This window comes from Mobula hypostoma, chromosome 29 (assembly GCF_963921235.1).
Source record: "Mobula hypostoma chromosome 29, sMobHyp1.1, whole genome shotgun sequence".
In the NCBI taxonomy this organism is placed as follows: domain Eukaryota; kingdom Metazoa; phylum Chordata; class Chondrichthyes; order Myliobatiformes; family Myliobatidae; genus Mobula; species Mobula hypostoma.
The window spans coordinates 17,788,734-17,811,628 of NC_086125.1; the positions used below are offsets into that span (position 1 = coordinate 17,788,734).

At 39.9% G+C, this 22,895-nt stretch overlaps 1 protein-coding gene across 2 annotated transcripts in view; it reads right to left on the reverse strand.

The window, feature by feature from the left end:
- Window positions 1-312: 312 nt before the first annotated feature.
- LOC134339250 (spliceosome RNA helicase DDX39B-like) overlaps window positions 313-22,895 on the reverse strand; it is a 28,859-nt gene continuing 6,276 nt past the window's right edge. For both annotated transcript variants that reach the window (XM_063035600.1, XM_063035599.1), the window contains exons 3-11: window positions 21,124-21,251; window positions 20,138-20,230; window positions 15,019-15,202; window positions 10,989-11,107; window positions 4,180-4,311; window positions 3,188-3,297; window positions 2,906-3,050; window positions 2,115-2,262; window positions 313-578 (exon numbers count right to left, since the gene is read on the reverse strand). In XM_063035600.1, coding sequence (XP_062891670.1) covers window positions 562-578; window positions 2,115-2,262; window positions 2,906-3,050; window positions 3,188-3,297; window positions 4,180-4,311; window positions 10,989-11,107; window positions 15,019-15,202; window positions 20,138-20,230; window positions 21,124-21,251 — 1,076 coding nt within the window. In that variant the 3' untranslated portion in view covers window positions 313-561. The remainder of the gene's footprint in view (window positions 579-2,114; window positions 2,263-2,905; window positions 3,051-3,187; window positions 3,298-4,179; window positions 4,312-10,988; window positions 11,108-15,018; window positions 15,203-20,137; window positions 20,231-21,123; window positions 21,252-22,895) is intronic.

The following is a 22,895-nucleotide window of genomic DNA, read 5'->3' on the forward strand; positions in this document are numbered from 1 at the left end:
CACAATCCTTGAAGTTTCACCTCATTAGTTTTAAGCTTTATTTTTAAATTCTCTTGGCATCTCAACATTTTCTGTACACCTTTGTGTGATCAGTAAATTTAGCAACCACAGGTGCAGTGCCTCTCTCCAATATCTCTACAAAAAGGCCCCAGAACTGGTTCCCATGATAAAGCAGCTCACCAAACAGGAGACCGATTCACACTTCATTCTGACCCTTCCTGTCACCTCGGCTAATTTACTACTTGTACTACATCTATAAGTGATCACTGCTGAATAATCTATAATATAAACACACAGACCTGTAGATATTTTTAAAAACTGAACTAATTTATTAACCAGCAAACCACGTTTAGGTAGACAGGCAGAAAGAGCAATATACAAATTAAAACAGATTGTATAAAAGCTTCAATTCTTCCAAACAAATTTCAATTCATGAAACTTTTTAAAAAAGGTTATTGACAAAACAAATCTTAAAAGTCATCTTCCCATCTTGTAGACAGACGACCACCGATCAACTGCAATAAGCTTCCATGGGACGTTTTCAGGCCTTGCTGGCACGGACTATCGGCTTTGTTCAACTGAAAGAAAATTAGCATAAACATTCTTAATGAACATACACCAACATACTTAATATCAAACCAGAGAATAAAATCTAATTCACCTCCTGAAAACTATGCCCGAGCCAAGAATTCAAAAACCCACTATTTCAATGCTAATGATCAAATATGATCAAGACATGAATCCTTTCAGAGCATATTTTGGGATGGGCACGATATATTAGGAATCGTGACAGTCCTGAATTCAATGCTATACTGAGGTCCTATCCACCTTCACGTGATGTTAGAAATCCCCAAATGGTTTTCAGCTCTCGAGCGACATTAACATGGATAATATAGCCATTGTGTGTGATGTTCCTGTCCCGAGAACTGCTGCATTACTACAGGCCATTCCTTCTAGAGGATTGACTGGCAATGGACAACTTGGCAGTTCATGAACTATTTCGAGACACTACAGAAATTCTCATTACTCAGAAGCTTCAGCTGCTGTGGAACATCACACAGCTTCAGACATCTGAGCAAGGAGACCCCGATCTCAGGCCAACTACTCACTGTCTAGATCTGTTTTACATTTCAAAGTTAATTTAATGACCACCTGGGATAATCACTCTTCCTATTGACCATCTTTAGTTTTCAAATGTCACTGAAAAGCCAAACTCTACCTCAACACCACCTGCCCACTGAAGACAAAATAAACTATTTAAAAAGTTGGGCCTGGCTCACATTCACCACCCACTTTCTCCATCCTGAAACAGGACAGACCTCTACCACTCTACTGTGAAGTTTAGAGATTATAGGGCAGTAGTGAAGGCTTCAATAAATGAATTGAGCTAGAGGCTGGGCTGGATGACATTCATGAAGTGTAAAAGGACAGTTCTGCCGATTTAGGAATGCACACTTTTTAACCTTGCAGAATAAAATTATGAACCCAACAACCTAATGTCTGTTACAAGCATTAGTGCTCCCAGTCCTCTTGGCATGCAGTCTTGATCATACACATCTGAAAGTGCATTGAGGAAGCTATGAGAATGAGTCGTGCTGACAGTGGAAGAGAAGTCACTGCAGATGAGCCCCTGGTTACAAACAACACTTAGTGTGCCTCACACGTAACCACGTTGTCAAAATTGTAGCCTTGGGAAGAGTTACTGCTCTCAAACAGTTGCACAGTACAACCAGGAGGAAGAGCTAAATTTGATGTACCAGATGAGACTAGCACACTGCCAAATATTTACCCACCTGGGAAACAACCATGCAAACTGATGCAGACATGTCTCATATTACACAGAAATCACTTATCGAGCACAGAAATAGGCCTTTCAGCCTATGCTGAACCAAATGCCAATCCAAGTTAGTGCTGCTCGTCCCACTGACTTGATGTGAGAAAAATAACATACAAATTTGTTGGACTTTGCCCTTATTGTAACTTCAGTGCCCCAATTGTGTCCATCACAGTATATTCTTTCCCCAAAACAATTTTGCCTTGCTTCTCTCCAAATCCTTTTAAAGCTCAATATTGTGCAAGGGCAAGCAGAAAAAAAATTGAAGCTTAATACATACTGTAAGTAGAAATGTCGATTTCATCTGGCAGCTCAGCAACATTCACTTCAAATCGATCCTGTACGTCATTCAGAACTTTAGCATCAGTTTCATCAGACACAAAGGTAATGGCCAAACCCTTCGTACCAAATCTACCAGCACGTGCAACCTGCAGAGAGTTTATCAATGTTAATGCTTCACCTATGAAGCCCAACATGAATTTACATTTTTAAATACACAGAAGAGCACAAACAGAACATACCCTTAAAGATGACAAAGGCAGCAGGATCACTAATCACCATCTCTCCCCCGCTCCTCTATTCTCTCCTTCCCACAAAGATGCTGACTTATCAACCCAGGACACCCCAGACCCAAATTCCAAGATTCTCATGACACCAGTCTCCAGTGCACACAACACACTAAGTCCTGAGAAAGAAGTTCTCAAACAACTGGAAAGTAAAGGACACTGAGGTTTGAGAGGGGCAACAAGCTTCCTTCCTCTGCCACTTCCTGTCTCATACAGCAGAATCACTACCAGTAACTATACAGCCACAGACTTGCTGGTCAAGTACCAATTCTTCTCCTGGCTCCCCCATAATATTGACACATCTAACACTTTTTGCTTCCAACCACATGCTTTCGCATCTTTGAATCCAAGACAGCCATCAGGTGGATAACAAATACAAAGGGCTGCGCTACATAGAAAATAGTGCAAAATACAGCACAGAAAATGGCTAATGATATAATTTGTAAACAGACATAAACATACAAAGCAGCTCATCAGTCTGGGGTTTACTGTGTGGCATTCTCACCCTGTGGAGGTATGTGTCAGAGTCCTCAGGCATGTCATAATTGAAGACAATGTTCACTCGTTCAATGTCCATACCACGGCCAAACAAGTTTGTTGCCACCAAGATACGCCTCTGAAAATCCTTGAACTGCTGATATCGTGACAACCTGCAAATAACAAGATAGGCAAATGGGATGGGGATGAAGAATGGGAAGATAAGCCTCTGAGGCACGTTGACTTCACAAATATTAAATCATCAGAAGAACTAAAGGATAGTTCTGAGCCACCACTCGGCGATACTGACCTCTCCTCCTGTGCCATCCCTCTATGAATGGCGATGGCTGGGAAGTTCTGTTCCACAAGCAGCTGTGCCAATGCCACACAGCGCTGGACTGACTTTACAAAGATCACCACCTGCAAGGAATACCAGCGTTAAATGTGCATCAAGGCCTTGAGGACTATCCTGTTCACAGTACTTTACCACCAAGCTGAATGTTGAGAAAAAAGCAGGTAGGTCCCAACACTATGTACTTCTTTTATACCTAGTGGCAGCATGAGGGAAAAAAAGAGCTCCTACTGTGTGAGAGCTGTGCATGTAAGAATGAGTCACTGCATTAAAACTTAATTTCCTCTTAATAGTAACCAGGGCTGAAAGATGCCACAATCTAAAACTGGCTCCTGGATCAAGACTAATGGACAAAACACCGAACTTCCTACCAACCAGACATTTGGCAAAAGAAAAGCTCAGGTATTTAAGCGACCTTTTCTCAGCTTGTTGGTGAGATCATTTATCACCAGTGACGTAATGGGCATTATTTTAAATGAACTGGGCTTTCACCGGTGAAGAAACAGGCCCACGCTGACAGAGCCCAGTATTGATGACCATATCATGAAACTAGAGGTGATGTTAGGAAGCCTTTGCCTTCACAAAACTGCAAACTGGTAACTCTCATGGGTATGGAGAAAAGAATTTCAAAATGCAGATTTACAAATATTAGTTAAATCAAAATAGCAAACAGATGGATTTTAGATTACCCAACGTCTCATTGTAGAAAAAAAACAGGTTTAAAAAACTGACAAATGTTCCTATGGGTTCTTCTGTGCCACTTTTCTGTCCTCTCTTTAAAATATATCAAAACTCTCAGACACTGGGCATCCGAGATCAGACATATAACCACCACCCTCACCAGTGTCAAATTCAAAGCCTTATTAGAAAGAGGGCAATGGCCAAGTTCTGTATGCATCCTCTGAGCAAAGTAAGCTTCCCCAAGTCTCAGCCAGTCCAGAGCATCTCACCTGATTAAATTCCAGGACATCAAGTAAATCAAACAACTTTCGGTTCTTCTCATTGTCCTTTAGTTTAACATAATATTGCTGCAATCCGTGAAGTGTCAGCTTAGTTTCATCGTCAACAAACACCTCCATGGGCTAAAGAGAAAAAAAAACCAGAAAGATGTAACATTTCACATGCAACTTGCTCTACTTCTTGGGAGTATTTACCAATCTGACTTATTAACCAATATTGACAATCCGATGTTATAAATGCAGCCTTCAACTAGCTACCAATATACCCCGATCTAAGTTCAGTGATACTTTCCTGCATCCTTTAATAAGCCAGCCCTGAAAGAATGAAATGTTAAAGCTAGCTCAGCCACAAACAATACTAATGTGACAGCAGTACCAGGGCTGGAATTATTAGTTCAGAAATCAAACGAGGAAAACCCAATCTACCTACTAATTCAGATCTACAACTCCACAGTCCGATAAACAGCTATAATTCCATCTCTACCTGAAGGCCATTATTTTACAATGATTAGCATCCCAAGTTCAGCTACAGTCTGCATGTATCTCCTGTCCTGCACCTCAGATTTTCCACACTGGCCACTGCCCCATAATTTCAGAGCTCTAACCCCACCTCCTCTCCATGCACTGTTGTTAAAGCTCAAGTGTCTACTGCAGTGTGCCAACAGTGTAATCACTATTTAAAGCACAGCTTTTACCAAAACAGGCAAACTTCATGCACCTGAGTCATCTTCATGAAAATATTTCCAGGTACTGCCAACCCAACAGCTATATTTGCAGCTGCAGCAGATGCTTGGGCATCAACAGGCCCACCCACCTATACCATCTCCTCCCATAGACCTGCTGCCTTTATAAGAAAAATGGTAAGTATAATAGGGGCTGTTAAAAGCAACAAGGGAGAAAGCTTCTTAAGTTTAAGCATTTTTTTCCAACTCCTCCTAGCAACAAAATTGATGCCAGAGGATTGGAGGACTGCTAATGTCATATCACTTTTTAATTTAAAAAAAGAGGGAAAGGGGCAAGTCTTCATTTTGATAGTCCAGATGAAACGCCTTGACCAGAATATTTACTGTCCCTTTCCCTCCCCAGATGCTGCCTTACCTGTTGAGTTCCTCCAGCATTTTAACAGGCAAAATGCTGGAGGAACTCAGCAAGCCAGGCAGCATCGAGGAAGGAAAATGAACAGCTAAGACCCTTCATCAGGACTGGAAAACAAGGTCAGTCAGCATGGGTATGTCAAGGTAAGGTCCGAGGGAGCCAACTTTTAAATGATAAAGGGGGCCAATGAAAGCAACATGGCCAGTATTGATCATGGATGATCGTTAGGCTTCTGACAAGACCTTGACAGTCTGCTCAGAAAGTGAAAAACCATATGACACAAGGGAGAATGGCACCTGATCCAATACGGCTCAACAATACGTCGGCAGGTGTTTCTGTGAAATGAAAGGTAATACTCGTGGGCTTTGATTTTTATTATGCACCTTAATAATCATTTGGACTTAAACGTATGTGACACATGATAAAGTGTACTTGTATTAGAACTGGCTGTGTTTAAGTGAGGAGGAATGTTTTAGAACTGAAGGTCTGGGCAGTTGGGCTGACAAGTGGCCAACAGAAACCAAATGACTGAAGTGGGAAATATTACACCTGAGACACTGCATAAAGGAACATATAACTGGCAGCACACAGAGGGACTAGGATCAGAGAAGGGAGGTGAAGAATGCTGCTTGCAACCTTCTAAGGCATTTGTAAATGTACAAAGTTACAAGATTTGTATCAATTTCTACACTACACTAACACAAAAATAAAGCCCAACTTCTCAAAGCAGACCACAAACTTATTCCCAGTCGAAGATGCAAACTTGGAACAAGAAATAGACTGCTCAATGCTTAGCTCACTGAAATTCGTAGTTACACAGCACAGAAAAAGGCCTGACTCACCCATCTTCCCAAGATAGCCACCTACAGTGTTGGGGCCGCTTCTTTTTACATTGTACATCAATGATTTGGATTATGGAATAGATGGCTTTGTGGCTAAGTTTGCTGACAATACGAAGACAGGTGGAGGGGCCGGTAGTGCTGAGGAAACGGAGAGTCTGCAGAGAGACTTAGATAGATTGGAAGAATGGGCAGAGAAGTGGCAAATGAAGTACAATGTTGGAAAGTGTACGGTTATGCACTTGGCAGAAAAAATAAACGGGCAGACTATTATTTAAATGGGGAAAGAATTCAAAGTTCTGAGATGTAACGGGACTTGGGAGTCCTCGTGCAGGATTCCCTTAAAGTTAACCTCCAGGTTGATTCGGTAGTGAAGAAGGCGAATGCAATGTTGGCATTCATTTCTAGAGGAATAGAGTATAGGAGCAGGGATGTGATGTTGAGGCTCTATAAGGCGCTGGTGAGACCTCACTTGGAGTACTGTGGGCAGTTTTGGTCTCCTTATTTAAGAAAGGATGTGCTGACGTTGGAGAGAGTACAGAGAAGATTCACTAGAATGATTCCGGGAATGAGAGGGTTAACATATGAGGAACGTTTGTCCGCTCTTGGCCTGTATTCCTTGGAGTTTAGAAGAATGAGGGGAGACTTCATAGAAACATTTCGAATGTTAAAAGGAATGGACAGAGTGGATGTGGCAAAGTTGTTTCCCATGATGGGGGAGTCTAGTACGAGAGGGCATGACTTCAGGATTGAAGGGCGCCCTTTCAGAACAGAAATGCGAAAAAATTTTTTTAGTCAGAGGGTGGTGAATCTATGGAATTTGTTGCCACGGGCAGCAGTGGAGGCCAAGTCATTGGGTGTATTTAAGGCAGAGATTGATAGGTATCTGAGTAGCCAAGGCATCAAAGGTTATGGTGAGAAGGCGGGGCATTGGGACTAAATAGGATAAAATGGATCAGCTCAAGATAAAATGGCGGAGCAGACTCGATGGGCCGAATGGCCTGCTTCTGCTTCTTTGTCTTATGGTCTTATGGTCTATATTACCCTCCAAACCTTTTCTATTTTGTGTCTGTCCAAATGTACCCACTTCTACCAAATCCCATCAGCTCAGTCCTTGTAGCAACCACCCATTGAGTGGAAAAAGTTGCCACTCGATTCCACTTTAAAATCTTTCCTCTCTTAGACAGTCTTACCCTGAAATAAAGGCTGTGGCTATCTACCCTTCATAATTTTATAAACCTCTATTCAGTGACTCCTCAGCTGCCAATCCAGCAGGGAAATCAATCCCAATCTGTCTTTTTTTCTTTTTATCTCTTTTTAACTCAACCCTCCAGCCCTGGCTAGATTCTTGTGAATCTTTTCTGCATCCTTACGTCACGCCCTACCTACTGTGTGGCAATCTGAACTGCATACAATGCTCCAAGTTTGGCCTAATCAATGATCTGTACAACTGCATCATGTCTCAGCTTCTTGGCCAACAAAAACAAGGACATCATATACCTCTCCACCACTTAGTCTAACTGTGCTGGAACTATGCACTTGTATCCTAATATCTGTTTAGTAGCACTCCCAAGGTCCCACCACTCTCCATGTATTCCCTGAATTGGCTTAACTTGCCAAACTGCACACTTAACATTCCACTGCCCACTTCCTCAGTCGATCTAGATCTTGTTACCTTCGGCAAACTTCTTCACCACCCACCCCACTTGCATTCGCTTCTAAATCATTAACGCAGATGAACATTAATGATTTAGAACATCAAAGGCCTTGCTGAAGTCCATGTAAACACCCACCACACTGACTTTGTCAAATTACTTGATCACTAAAAACTGTCAATTTTGTCACAGTCTTACCCAAAAAATATCCAGCTAGAATTTCAAACAACCATGCAAGGAACAGTCCACTCGCAAATTTAAAATTTCCAACTCACTGGAGGATGTGTCTATTTTCACTTAAGCACTATAGTTAGAAAGGTTTTTTAAATGAACGTTTGAACATTAAAACCTATTTCACAATTAACTTCGTAACGAATGTTTGATATATAATCTAGCAAAGCCTTCAAATTACACACACCCCATCAGTGGCATGAATTTCAAAATGCTGGCATAGGTCTCCGTAATGTGGAACCATGAATTTTAATCTCAGGCCATCTGCCACTAGATGAACAGAAATATATACATGCACATCATTTAAAACTGCCAGCAAAAAGAACCTCACCCTCCCAATTACTGACTGCATTTCCAGACAAACTACTCATACCAGGGCTCCCCATGCTATGAGGTTGCCGGTATCATGCGAGTCAAATTACCAACACCCATCATAAGTAACTGTCCATGAGTTGTCATTCCTTTCCACCCACCTTCCCCTTTTAAAGCTGGAACTACTGGTCTAGTGCAGCATTGTTTGGTACTTGTGGTAAGTGCAAATCTGAGAGTGTAAGCCTATATGCAAATGCTATCTATATTCTATCAGTGGACTTCAACTAAAACCAGAGATACAACAGAATAACCAAGTTAAAACCAAGCAAAGCACAAGCAGATGGATAGCAATAGCAAAATATCAATAGCCAACTGAAAAAGACTACATCCAATATTCTGTAACCAGCTGTAAGCAGGCAGTCATAACACTGCTGTTCATAAATTGTGTAGTATAATTAAGATCCTACTACTAACACACCATAAAATCATTCAGTTTACTCATGATGAGTGGCCGTGATGAGGGCATGAACATTTGCTTCACATGAAACAGCTCCAGCAGCAGCAAATTCGGGTAAAAGCACAATATAGGCAGATACCAAAGAAACAGAGGCAGACCAAAAGATCTCATACTGAAAAAACTAAAATGCAAACAGAATGAAGCGCAGTAAAAAGCTATAAAGGTCATGCAGACCATGACAGGTGGACTATAGAGGACAGATGCAAGGCAACCTGACAAACACAGAAAGGAACAAATCTAGCAAGCTGTTGTGATGAAATGCATTAAGTTAGCAGAAAGGAACTTTGAAATGCAGATAAATATTTGGAAAATGGGAAACGTAGAGGTGTAAGCCAAATTTTCTTCATTGATTTTACACCAAACTTCTCAAACCAGCTTGTGTTCTTACATGCGAGATTAAAGATGGCCATTTTCAACAAAAGTAAAATAGAAGATGGACAAATGTAAGGCACACAGTAATAGAATAGTCACGTAATGTGATTTATGGATAAGCCCTCCCAACCCTTCAAGCCACACTGCACAGCAACCCACCGATTTAACCCTAGCCTAACCATGGGACAATTTACCATGACCAATTAACCTACCAACTGGTACATCTTTGGACCGTGGGTAGAAACCAGAGCACCCGGAGGAAACCCATGCAGTCACGGGAAGAACGCCTTACAGGCAGTGTTGGGAAATGAAATCGGATCGCACTGTATTGTAAAGCATTGTGCTAATCATGTTATCGCGCCGCCCTGTTAAAAATAACGAGGTTGGAAGGATTTCATTCTTTTGTGCTTAGTTACAAAATTTATCAATTTACTGCACAATATCCAGTCTTTGGTTTGACAAAAATTTACCTCTTTTTTTGCACTATCCTCTGGATTTCTTTACAACAAAAATCAATTTGGCACCCAGTAACGGGCATAAAAATGCTGGTCAAATCAAGTTAGAAATTAATACACTGGGTTCACAAAAATCTTTAGCTTTAACCACAAGTACCAAACAACCCATATTCAACTCATGGAAAACTGAACTCCAAAATCCCACTTTATATGTAGCATGCTGTCACAATACCACATTCCAAATGTAAAGCCCACTGGCCAATCAGCCATTCAAGGCACATGACATAATTAAGCTGCTTTATGGTTTTAAAATCTGCTTTCATTGATTGCAGGAGTCTGCAATTATGCCAACAGTCACCTCATTACAGTGTGTTGCATACAAACCATTCCACATTAAGAAATGGAACTTTGTAAAGCTGTGTTGAAGGTGGTGGAGTCCTCTTGCAGCCATCCTTGACCGTTGCAGGTCTCAAGGTCAGCAGCACAATGGATGAACCAGTCCATTGGATAGATAACATGATTAACCACCAGCGGCTACCGTTTGCGCTGGCCACCAATCGCACCCTAGCGATAAAGGAATATCTTCTTCCATTCGACGACGGCAGGTATCACTTCTGAAGATACTAAAATTACATCTCTCTTCAGAATATATAAAACCAGGGCATTGACCAACTTTTTTTTAAAATCTGCTTCACCCCAAACATGCTGGTCTTCTGGAGGCTGCAGATAAACAGGATACTGCTACAGCACTAAACTAGAACTTGTGACCAAGAGCACCATCTTCCAGACAATGCAACTAACTGCTGACTGAGTGGTGTGAGCATGGCTGTGATGGAACACCTTTCAACTGCACTATCGTTTAGTGATTTTTATCAGGAAGAATGAGCTAATGTGATGGCTTCACTGTCTGCACCCGAAACCGTTGATCTTCCGGAAATCGCAACTAACTTCTGTGGAAAGTTGTGGGAAGCCTGCATAACTAAACTTGGCTGAATATAACTCTACTAGTTATTAACAGACTGAAATATGGCTGAGTCTGTCACAAAAACATGCTTTTGATCTCTCCCACCATGAGCATTTCTGGAGATACACGGGATGGGCATAAGCTTGAGGCCCCTAAGCCTAAACTGTGCTATCTACAGCTAGTTGGTGAAAACGAAATCTTGCAAAGGGTACGACTGTGTGGCGTTCAGCTTCAAGGAGGAGCACCGTGCCGTTCCATTCCATTCCAGATTAGGCCTTGCTTGACTCTTAGGAATACAAGCAACTTTGATGGTGGCTCATCAAAAACTTGAGGGTAGTGGTAAGAAAGATGAATAATTACATCCTGCATGAACTTGCGGCAGACGGGACGGATCTCCTTGCTTAGGGTGGCGCTGAACATCATAACCTGCTTTTCATGAGGAGTTAGACGGAAAATATCCTGGACATCTCTACGCATGTCTGCAAACAAACAAGAGCAAAAATGTCAATGTCTGCAACACAATGCTCCTACAGCAAAGCTAAGAACACCATTAATCAGTCAATCTGTATATTAATGGAAGCTTCAGGCAAGAAGTTCTTACACTCAATCTACATAAACATACAAGTTAATCCATGATTGATTTGGACAAAGTCAAAAAAAAAAAATGCCTTAATTCTGAAATTCCGATCTCAGCTGATTTCTGACTAAGGTCATCATGCATGTAGAATCTGAATTAGGGGCAGACAGGTAAAGGCAGGTGCTATTTCTCTGGGATCCCAGTCTGGTGAATCTCTTTTGGTTCGTATATTCTGCTTTAAGGGGACAAAAATTATACACTATTCCAGGTGTGGCCCCACCAAGATCCTGTACAATGGTCACAAAATATTTCTATTCTCCAATCCCTATGCTGTTAAGGCCAAAATACCACAATTTCACTCATTTGCAGTTTCTCTCCATTTAGATAATAATCCACCCACTGTTTCCTCTTGCCAAAGTACTGAACAACACTTAATAGGGTTTATCCATAATAAACCCTATCTATAGTTTTTGTCCAATAATTCAGTCTACGTACAGTATCTTGTTACCTTCTGGGTTATTAATGTGAACTGAAATCAGTCAATGACCAAGAACTGATCCCTGAGGCACTCCACTGAAAAGGATGCACTAAGCCTGAAAGTCCTATTTATTACAACCACTTACTGCATGACAAGCAGTTTATAATCCATGCTAAGCTGTTCCTGCTATGGGGAGAGACTGAGATGCATTAAAACTAGGAGTACCTGTAAGGTCAGATTTAGGGCAAACTGCACAGATGGAGAGGAGATCTGAAAGGAACAATTTTCACCTACAGAATGGCAAGTACCTGAAATACACTGCCTAATGGAGTACAGAAGCAGAGTCTCTGACAGCATTAAGGCTATGTCTAAGAACAGTAGGCTGGAAAATGTAATTATGAATGGGTGCCAATGGGCCGAGCTGCCTGCTTCCATGCTCTATGACTCCTATGCCCTCTTCTGATACGATGGACTCTTAAGTTACATTAACAGCTTCCAAAACATGGCACCTTGTCAAATATCTTTTGACTGTGTGTCTACCAACACTATCACATCCTCAAAGAATTCAAACTACCATTTGATTATATCCAAATTTGCTGATGATTTCTCCTTTATTGACTCTGAATTTGAAAGTCCTGGAGTGAAAGAAGCTTCCCTCAGTTCCAGAGTTGCACCATATCTTGAGATCATGAGTGACAGATTCTAAAGCCAAGAAAATGCCTTCCAAAAATCAGTAAGACTACCAATATTTTTTTAAAAGAACACCATTCCATAATCTGCATCCGTTCCCACTGCATACAATATTCCAGGAATCACTTCATATCAATATACTCACTGAAGTTTTTAAACATCTGCCCTTGTATATTACTTCACTTGTCAGACTGACCACTCTTCCTAGTTACAATAACATGGCTCCTCCAGTTAGTTAAAATTACGTAATGCTTCCAGGGGTGTTCCTTTCCTGAAGAGAACTCATTTTTAGATAGGAAACAGGCGCAGATCATTGCCTAATTATTGTCCTTATTAATCCAAAACTAATCAACCTAATCAAGAGGTGATTCCCAAACAACAGAACAAAGCTAAAAAGAAATGGACGACAGAAGAAATTCTGAATCTTATGGAACAAAAAAGAAAATGTAACGAAAACGAAAAAGCCTATGTATCCTTGCATGCACAAATAACAAGCAAGTGCAAGGAAGCAAAAGAGAAGTGGCTTAAGGACAAATGTGAGTGAATAGAACAATTGCAGAAGACCAACAGCAAACGTATGCACGACGAGATCAAAGAGGTCACAAATCGGAAGAAAAGCAGGGCAACAACAGGATGTATAAAAGCAAAAGACGGCTCTACAATTATGGAAAAAGGAAAAATAATGCCAAGATGGTCAGAATACATCAAAGACCTATATGATGACAAAGACCGAGAGGACAACTTTGATATTGGCAACGAGGGCCCAGCAATACTTAAAGAAGTGGAACATGCTATGAAGAAAATGCAAAAGGGGAAATCATCAGGACCAGATAACATTCCGGTTGAACTGTATGAGGCGCTAGAAAATTTTGGTGTAGAGAAATTAATCTTATTGAATAGAATATACAAGTGGCAAAGTACCAGAAGATCTTTTAAAGACAGTATTCATTGCACTGCCAAAGAAACCAGATGCAACAGAGTGTGGACAACATAGAACAATTAGTTTAATGAGCCACCTCAAAAATTCTACTTAAAATCATCAAGCTCAGAATAAGAAATAAAATTAAACCAGAGATCGGTGAAGAACAGTGCGGCTTTGTCAAAGGCAAGGGAACATCAAACGCCACTTATATTCTCAGGAATATTATCAAAAGGTCAATAGAAGTACAACAAGACCTATACTTCTGTTTCATTGACTACACAAAAGTCTTTGACACAGTGAAACACCAAGTCATCACGAAAATTCTTCGAGATATTAATATCGACAGAAAAGATCTAAGAATAATCAGGAATCTCTACTGGCAACAAAGTGCAGCCATACGGATAGACAACGAGATTGGTGAATATCAGCCAATAAAGCGAGGAGTCAGACAGGGTTGTGTTCTATCACCAGACCTGTTCTCCCTGTACAGTGAGAACATCATGAGAACCATACAAGACCCACCTGGAATAAGTATAGGAGGATACAATATCAACAACCTCCGCTATGCGGGTGATACAGTACTGACAGCAAACAGTGAAGTAAATTTACAGAAACTGGTATCTACCATCAACCCAGAGAGCAAAAGACTTGGCCTAACCTTAAACAAAAGGAAAACTGAAGTAATGGTAATATCAAAGAAACCTGATATCCCAAACTGTAGGATCGTATTGGGAAATGAAATCCTGAAACAAGTTCACAACTTCAAGTACCTCGGATCATGGGTAACATCTGATGGCAAATGCGAAACAGACATAAAAGCAAGAATAACCATGGCAAGAACAGCATTTACAGAAATGAGGAACATCCTAATGAACAAGAAAATAGCAATTGACATCCGCATTAGAACTCTCAGCTGCTACATTCTTCCTATATGGCTGCGAGTCATGGACCATCACAAATGCAAAGGAAAAAAGAATCAATGCAGCGGAGATGTGGTTCCTCAGAAGAATGCTATACATATCATATACAGACAGGATAACCAAAGAAGAAGTTCTACAGAGAATGAAAACAAAATGTACATTACTTTAAAAAAATCGGGAAACAGCAATCAAAATTTTTTGGACACATCATGCGAAGAGAGACATTACAACATTTAGTTACAACTGGAAAGTAAAAGCAGAGGCAGACAGAAGAAAACGATAGATGGAATAATATCATGGTTAGAAACAGGGGAGGCAACAATTACAATTCGGAAGGTCAGGGACCGTAATGGATGGAGAGACATGATCGCCCACGCCGAACTTCAAGGCACCTGAATGAATTAATCAATCGACCTCAGTTGCTTCCCCAATAAATCTTAACCTAATGCTTTGGAAGGGTAGATGTTAATTGTTTTCGCTTAAATAAAGTATGTACAATAATTTTCCGAAGCAAGGAAGTAATTCTTGAATTCTACTACTTATAGACACAGTAGATCTTCCAAGAAGACGATGACAAAAGGAAATGGGTAAACTAATGGGATATTTATACATATATCATCACATGCTATCATCTTGGTTATATAAAATATGGAATGTATTCTAGAAAAACTACTTTGTCCATTTTCAATCATGATTAAACAGCAGAAATAAGGTCTGATTATCTGAGAAAATGTCAACTTATTGCTAATAAGAAAACTTCATATAATATTTATCATTTCAGGGAAAAAAAATACTTCACTAACCAAGTTGCTCCAACATCTTATCACACTCATCTAATACAAAGTGCTTGACGTATTTCAAACTGAGCGACTTATTACGCGTGAGGGCTAGGATTCGTCCTGGTGTTCCTACAACAATATGAGGGCAATTCTTTTTCAAGATGTCTTCATCCTTTTTGATTGACAAGCCTCCAAAAAATACAGCTGCCTGTTAAAAAAGCAGAAAGTTACCATTTAGAGGAAAAAACTGCAAAATCACCAAGCTGATTGTCAAAAAAAAGTGTTGCTCTAATGAGTGACAAGACACTGTCACTCTTCTAGATTTGTGAAAGCAGTCACTAAAAGTACATCCAAGACAAAGTACAAGAGATTCTTTAATATTAATTAGAATGGAATCCATGCCAGAAAGTTTCACTTATGAGGAGACTGGACTTGGAGCGAGAAGCACAACAGCTTCAATTTGGTAGGCCTCAGGAACTTCAGCTAAGTTTCACTTACCAAGATCCTTAAGAGCAGCACATTTGAAAATGGCCCATAATTGGTCTGGGAGGATATGCTGAGGATCAAATAAGATTGCCTTTCTTAATGCAACAGTTAAAGCAGTGGAAATAGCAGTCAAGATGTGGTATGCTCCTCTTCCAGTACATGGGAAACCAGGGACGTGGGAAATCATGTCCCTAATGACTATACCTGTGAGAAGTGCATTTAGCTGGAACTCCTTACAAGAAACTTGAACTACATTCCGGAGGTCAGCAGGTTGGTAGACAGGTACAGGGAGGCAGTCACACCTAGGTTTCAAGATGCAAGTACCCAGGAAGCTTTTTCAGCCAGTACTCTCATCAGCAGTAGCACAGGACTTAATATTATTAAATGGCAGGGGCATTAGGATACTGACATACAGAAAGACTTTGGGATGCATGCCAACTCTTACAAGGCACTGACTGCAAGAGTTGGAATGTCATACTGCAACTATAAAGCATCGGTTTAACCACATTTAGAATATTTTGTACAGATCTGGTCTTCAAAGCACACAGAACAGAAAGCAGCAACAGCGCAGAAGAGATTCACTCAGAATGTTGCTGGAATAGAGGGCTGTAGAAGGAGAGATTGAATAGGATGTTATTATTCTCACTGCAATGTGAGACTGAGGGATGATCGGAGGTTTATAAAATTATGAGGCATATAGATAGGGTAAGTGTTCAGAATTATTTTCAAGGGAAGAGTCTGGCAGAGGGCTAAATCTAAGGTGAAAAAGGAGAAATTCAAAGGAAACATGTGCAGCCAATTTTTCCATACAAAGAGCTGGTGAATATCTGGAATGAGCCATCAGAAAAAGAAAATTACAATGTTTAAAAGGCGGCTAGACAAGTGTAGGAAAGACATAAAACAATACAGACCGACTGGATATCATGGATAAGGTGGGCAGACAGGACTCTTCCCTGAGCTGCACAAACCTATATTCTCTGAATATAATGGTTGATGTGGCAAAAGGCAACCAGTTTTAGATATAGTGACCTTAGTTCAAGGTAGCTATTGGAAAGGGTAAAGGTTTAAATTTCTGAAGGGGAGAGAGGATGATTTCCCAGTAGCTGCTCCTAACCCAAGTCTACATACAAGATAACAGTGAAATAATAAGATGAAAGTTGATATTCTTCTGTGAGGGTGAAAGGCAAAGCCAGCAATCGAAACAAAGTTGTGCATCAAGAGATATCTCAATTATATAAAAACAATGAGGAGCATATGGCATATTTTTATTGCTCTGCCCTACACAACAAATTGCAGTTCATTCTGCCACAGAAACAAGCCTTCTCTCCCTACCTACTGTCCTGGGAAAGTAAACAAAATAGACCCCTTTCACCCTGGTCACTGTCTTGTCTGCCCCCTTCCACTGGGTAGAAGATACACATAAACCTGCCGCCGTAAGATTCTTCTGTGATAAAGATGGACTCTTGAATTTAAAATCTACCTCAATGTGGCCCTTACACCATACTGCTTGCCTGGACTGGATCTTTTGTTACTGTAACACTAAATTCCACATTCAGTTGTTTTTCCATTTGGACTATCTTAATGTAGTTTTATTTTGAAATGATCTGCCTGGAGGGCATACAAAACAAAGTTTTCCATCTTATCTCAGTATGTGACAATAATAATCCAACACCCAAACTGAAAGCCAGACAGGAAACAGAAGTTACAGGAAATATAGAGTCTCAAACAGGATGAAGGAAATTCAACAGCTTCTTCTTCATGTGCCTTGCGCGCTCCACGCTTGGGTGATCACGGCTCTCCACATTGAATGATCCCTCGCAGTGTCAGTGATATCTCGCACACTTAGATCTGTTAAGTTCTTTCACAGTGTCCATACGTTTTCTTCTTTGCCTTCCACTTCCACGTTTCCCAGGAATACAGCCTTGTAATGTAAGGTATTCTATTTCTCCCTTTCTGATAACATGGCCCAGGAATTTAAGTTTCCTCTCATTTAATGTTCTCATTAAAGATCTTTTTGTATGGGCACGTTGGAGTACTGTGTCATTAGTTACCCTATTTCTATATGATATTTTCAGCATTCTTCTAAGAAAGCACATTTCTGTTGCTTCTATGTTTCTTTGGAGTTCTGGTGTTATAGCCCATGTTTTGGAAGCATACAGCAAGATTGACCAGATGTAACATTTTAGTAGCCTAAGCCTTGTTGTGATAGAAATGTGTCTGCTGGTAAAAATGGGTTTCATTTTGTGGAAGTGGGTTTTGGTAATGGCAATTCTTCTTTTTATTTCTACTTTACTTCTAGCATCTTGTGATATAAAGCTACCAATTCAATAGCACTTTATGCATATTATAGGCAGAGGTTAACTGAAAAAAGAATAGAGTCCTTTAGTCGATGGGGCAACCTTTGCTTACACTAAGGACAAACACTGAGGATAGAGAATTCAGAATCTAGAAGTGAAGGTGGAAGTCTAGAAGACTTATAATTACATCAGTAATTTAAAACTGCTAAATGCAAGGTGAAGCAGCAAATAACAAAGGCAAGAACAAACGGTGAATTATAAGTATGGCTGGACTAATTATAGCATATATGAAAGTTTAAAATTTTACCCAACACACCCAATTCAAAGCCAGGAAGTAAAAAAGTACAAGAAATGACCTTGCAGAACTTGCCTTTCAGCCTGAAAAATTACTTACCTTTATCTATCCTATTCACTCCATTCATTCCATCACCCCCACCCAAAACTGTTTCTAAAAGTTTCACCAAAGAAGTCAAAGAGACAAGTCTAGAGATATTCATACATCACTGCATTTTTTTTGAATGACAACATCAGACTTGTCATTCTAGTTTTGCATATGAATTTCCCTCAGTGACCCAAGGACCACCCCTTGTGACTATATGTACTTAAAGGCATAGCTAGATTTTGTAACACATCCTCCTAATCATCCCCCACCCCCTCACATCCACTACCACCGTGAGAATTCTTCCATGAGAAGGCCCAGGCAAAGAATCTATTCAGTATTCCAATTCTGCCATCTTCTCCTTTCAACAGGTTATGCATTTAAATCTAAAACCCTCTTCTTGTTATCTTTTACCATAAGAGATGTTGGGATTCATTTTTATTTAAACTGATAGTCTTATTTTCCTTTTTAGCTCCCCAAGTTCACTGAAAATGCAGCAGTAAAATAGGCCCTTTAGCCCACAATATTGTGCTAAACCATTCCTTTTGGTTTACAGTAATATCCCTACCTCTCCATTCTTTGCTAAGTGCCTATCCAAATCTCTACTGTATTTGCCTCCACTACTACCCCTGCCAGGCACCCACTACAACACTTGCCCCACATAGCCCCTCTCACCTATGACTCCGGGAAAAAGATACTGCCTGGTCTACCAATGCTACAAAATTTGCATAGCTTAAAAAACTTCTATCAGACAACCCGCCAGCCTCTGCTGCTTCAAGGAAAACAACCCAAGTTTGTCCAACCATTCTTCATAACACACGTCCTCTAATCCAGGCAGCATTCCTGTAAACCTCTTCTGCATCCCCTTAAAAGCCGCACACCTTTCCAAAAATGGGGCGACCAGAAATGAATACAACACTCCAGACGCAGTTTTATAAAGCTGCAATATAATCCCTTGACCTCAATACTTTAACTAAAAGGTAAGCATGCCATGCACCTTCTTTACCAGCATTTCAACTTGGGAAACTACTTTCAAGAAGCTAAGGACTTGGACTGCAAGGTCCTTCTGTACATCAATACTGTTAATGGTCCTGCCAATAATTGTGTACCATCCCTTAACATTTAATCTCCCAAAAATCTAACAGGTCATACCTGGTCAGAGTAATCTCCATTTGTCATTTCTCCTCCTCAAATCATTCTAAAGTTTTGAATGAATTTCACAAATTCTATTTCTTCTTTACACTAGCAGTATTACAATTGAGGTAACTGAATCAACCAGTGTCACCACTTCAGTTCTTACTCAACTCTAATTTCTTCACAAGTTTTCCCCATCTTTAAACCATATTGTGGCACACAGAATACCCTTAGCATCATGGTAATGACAAACAAGGACTATTTTCTAAACATCTCAAAAATATCTTGCTCTCCAGTACTATAATCTCTAAACTAACTAGTATTCTCAAGACCCCTGTCCATCTTTTTCTGAACACTTGGAATCCATGATCATAAAGTGCTCAGTCCTGGTCAATGCCGGCACCAATCCATCATAGGGCCATCAATAATAATTTGCTCTTATAGGATGATTAATCACCCAAATTTTCTGTTGTGCATGCAACATTAGAATTGTTACATGATCCCACAGCCTCAACCTATACCATACTTTTAAAACTCCCTATCCTACCCACCATAATACTGGTAAGTTAATAGACTACTTGAAAATGTACAAAACATTAGCATACATTCCAAGGAAATCAAACAGATGTGAAGCCAAGCTTCACACAGATTTCAAACTACATAGCAAATTCTTGCTACTCCAAACAGCAGATTGACTGCCGGTACAACAAAATGGAAGTCAGCTTTCCACTGAGAAAATATAATGGCTGAGGTCTTGCCAAAATGTGTTGATTTCCCAAAATAATTAAAGAGACTATATAGGACACCACATTGCCAAGTGTAAAAGGTATATTGTGTGCACACTTACCTTTATATTTGGCATGTATTTTGAAAACCTTTCATATTCTTTGCTAATCTGAAAAGCCAGCTCTCTGGTGTGGCACATGACAAGGACCGATACCTGTTTACGAACCAAAAAAAAAAACAAGCAGTTGTTCATAAGTTGGCTAACAAAATCTTACGTTGCCTGCCTGGTAAATCTAAATTTTCAACTCAGAAAAGTCTTAAGACCTCTCACGACTCAGACCCACACAGTGCCTGATGGCTTGAATAAGAGTTAAAATTCTGCAATTAAAGTTTACATGAAACACAAACTGAAATTCAGAGTAGGAAATTATGCAACAAAAATGTCAACTTTTCATCTTTATCCACTGTTTCTGTTCAACAAAATGTCTTCTGTGTTGGTTGACCATGCAAATGTGTCCAACTCTGAAAGCTATCTTCTCCTAATCTAAATGTTCAGCAGCTCAAGGACACACAAGAACTAAGCAACATTACTGAGTGCAATGGTGCTCATCCTAGCGCTCAATGGGTATCTCAGTCTTTAAACCAGAAGGTGAAATGCTTACCACACTACCAATGTAGACTTGAAAGGACTGCTATCATCAAAAATGAAACCAGTTATTCCTCAATCACACAAAAAAAAATGAATCAAGACAAAGAAAACTGCCTATGATATCAATTTATGTCAAGCTGGATACCAGGATGAATCAATTAAAAAAACGATACAGGAAACCTGAAATAAAAACAGAAAAAGCAAGAAACATGTGATTGGTGAAGCAGCATCTATGCAAAGCAAAATGATGCTCAGGCCGAAGACCATATTCTGATCTAGTGTTAATGCTGTGGAATGACTGGAAACTGATGAGGAGCAGTGAAACCAGACAAAGCTTCAACTGAACTTGCAAGGACAAATCTGTTAATATCAAGCGATTGGTTTCTATAAATTATTTGTGTGTCATGTAAGCTAGTGGCTCGAAAACTACACACACCAATTCTTATCTGATAAATTACCTGTCCATCAACAGCCTCCAATTGTTGCAGTGTCGCAAGAACAAATACTGCTGTCTTTCCCATTCCGGATTTGGCCTGACAGAGGATGTCCATTCCAAGAATGGCTTGAGGAATGCACTCGTGTTGAACTGCGAAGAGAACAGATACACCAATGATTGCAGAACACTAAACCTATCTGGATTTAGATCCAGTTTGCCATCCAATTATCCGAACAATTAGTCCTTCCTTCCCAAACTAGGACAAAATGCTAGAGAAATAAGTAAATTTAACCTAAATGGTTTAATTACTTTGATTGGTAATTTACAAGAACATCATCTTTACTCCATCTTCTTTTAACCTTGTTCAGAAAACTATTTTCTACACAATTGCCTACACTCTCCTTACAGAATTGATTGATATTGCAATGAATTCTACACTACAGTGGATTAGATTTCTCTATAACAAATTATTACTGCCTTATCCTTGTGATCACTAGCTGTGGACTGTTGTCAATAGGAAACCATCTTTTGTACTCTTGAAGGCCACTCTTACAGTAAAACTCAGATAATCCAGTACCTCACAGTTCAGATGGTGCAGTTATCTGGCTCCCCATCAGATCAGATCTGGAGTGCAAGCATATGCAGCCAATGCCCAGAATGTACATTTGTTTATTTTGGCAAGCTGGAACATTCAAACTGAAACTTACAAGCTGAAAATTGCTGAGTTCCATTCCCCACTCCCATTAATCTCACTGGGCCGAGGCTTCTACAAACTAAATTGGAGTACATGTAGCATCCAATAGTCCAAGCTATCTCACACATGCACTTTTGAAATTGTTTGGTTGAAGTGGCACCCAATCCAAATAAACAGTAATTAGTTACCTCCTACTTCCTCAAAATAAGCTTTGTCAAAATATAACCTGTTAATTTTTTGTACACCCATTTTATATGAAGCTTTCATCGGAGAAAGTGAATTAAGTTTTCTTTTACCAGATCCAACAGTATTTCTACTCTCGCTGGAAACATCTATGTGCCAAAAACAATAAACATCCTTCCATTCTCCATTTGTTATTTCCAGATTTTTGGAGGTTTGATAAATTCTCTAAAATTATTTAACCTACAAAAGAAACTCCTAGTTAGCACAATAGTGTTCGTATTATGGCTATACTGGTTTTACTTGACTGGCTGGCACTCCTATATGGTTTTGAATTCAGAAGGTACTGGATTTTCAGAATGTTTCAAAACGCCGCCCAGTAGAAGAATGATTTCAGCTTAAACCACATTTAGAGGATGCAAAGGACCTCTAAAGTCCAAAGCCTTACATTTTCTGAGAATTTCAAGAAAGTTAAGGTGAATAAAAGTGGACTGAATTGTGAAATTTTGGAATTGATTAATCACAAGTTAAACTAGTGTGGAATAAAAGGGACAACAATCCAATGTAGCATTCTCTCATCTTTACAATTAAGCTCAGCCACCTGATTGTAGTGAGACGAGAATCAAAGAGGCCCTTTTAAGATGGCTCTCATGACACACACTGCCTCAAAGACAACTGGAATGGCAAATAAATAATTCAGCTGCATTTAAGCTAATTATGGATAAGAATAAGACAAAAACATCAGGGAAAAAATGCACAGCATTAGGCTGGAGAGAGTAGTTTGCTGTCATTGAGCAAGTTCACGTAAGAATTCCTTGAAGGCCAGCCAGTCAAATTTCAGGACTAACATATTCCAGCAAGGAAGACAGACAAGGACAGCAAGATTCCAGAATCTTGGATGACAGATGTTGCAAATTTAT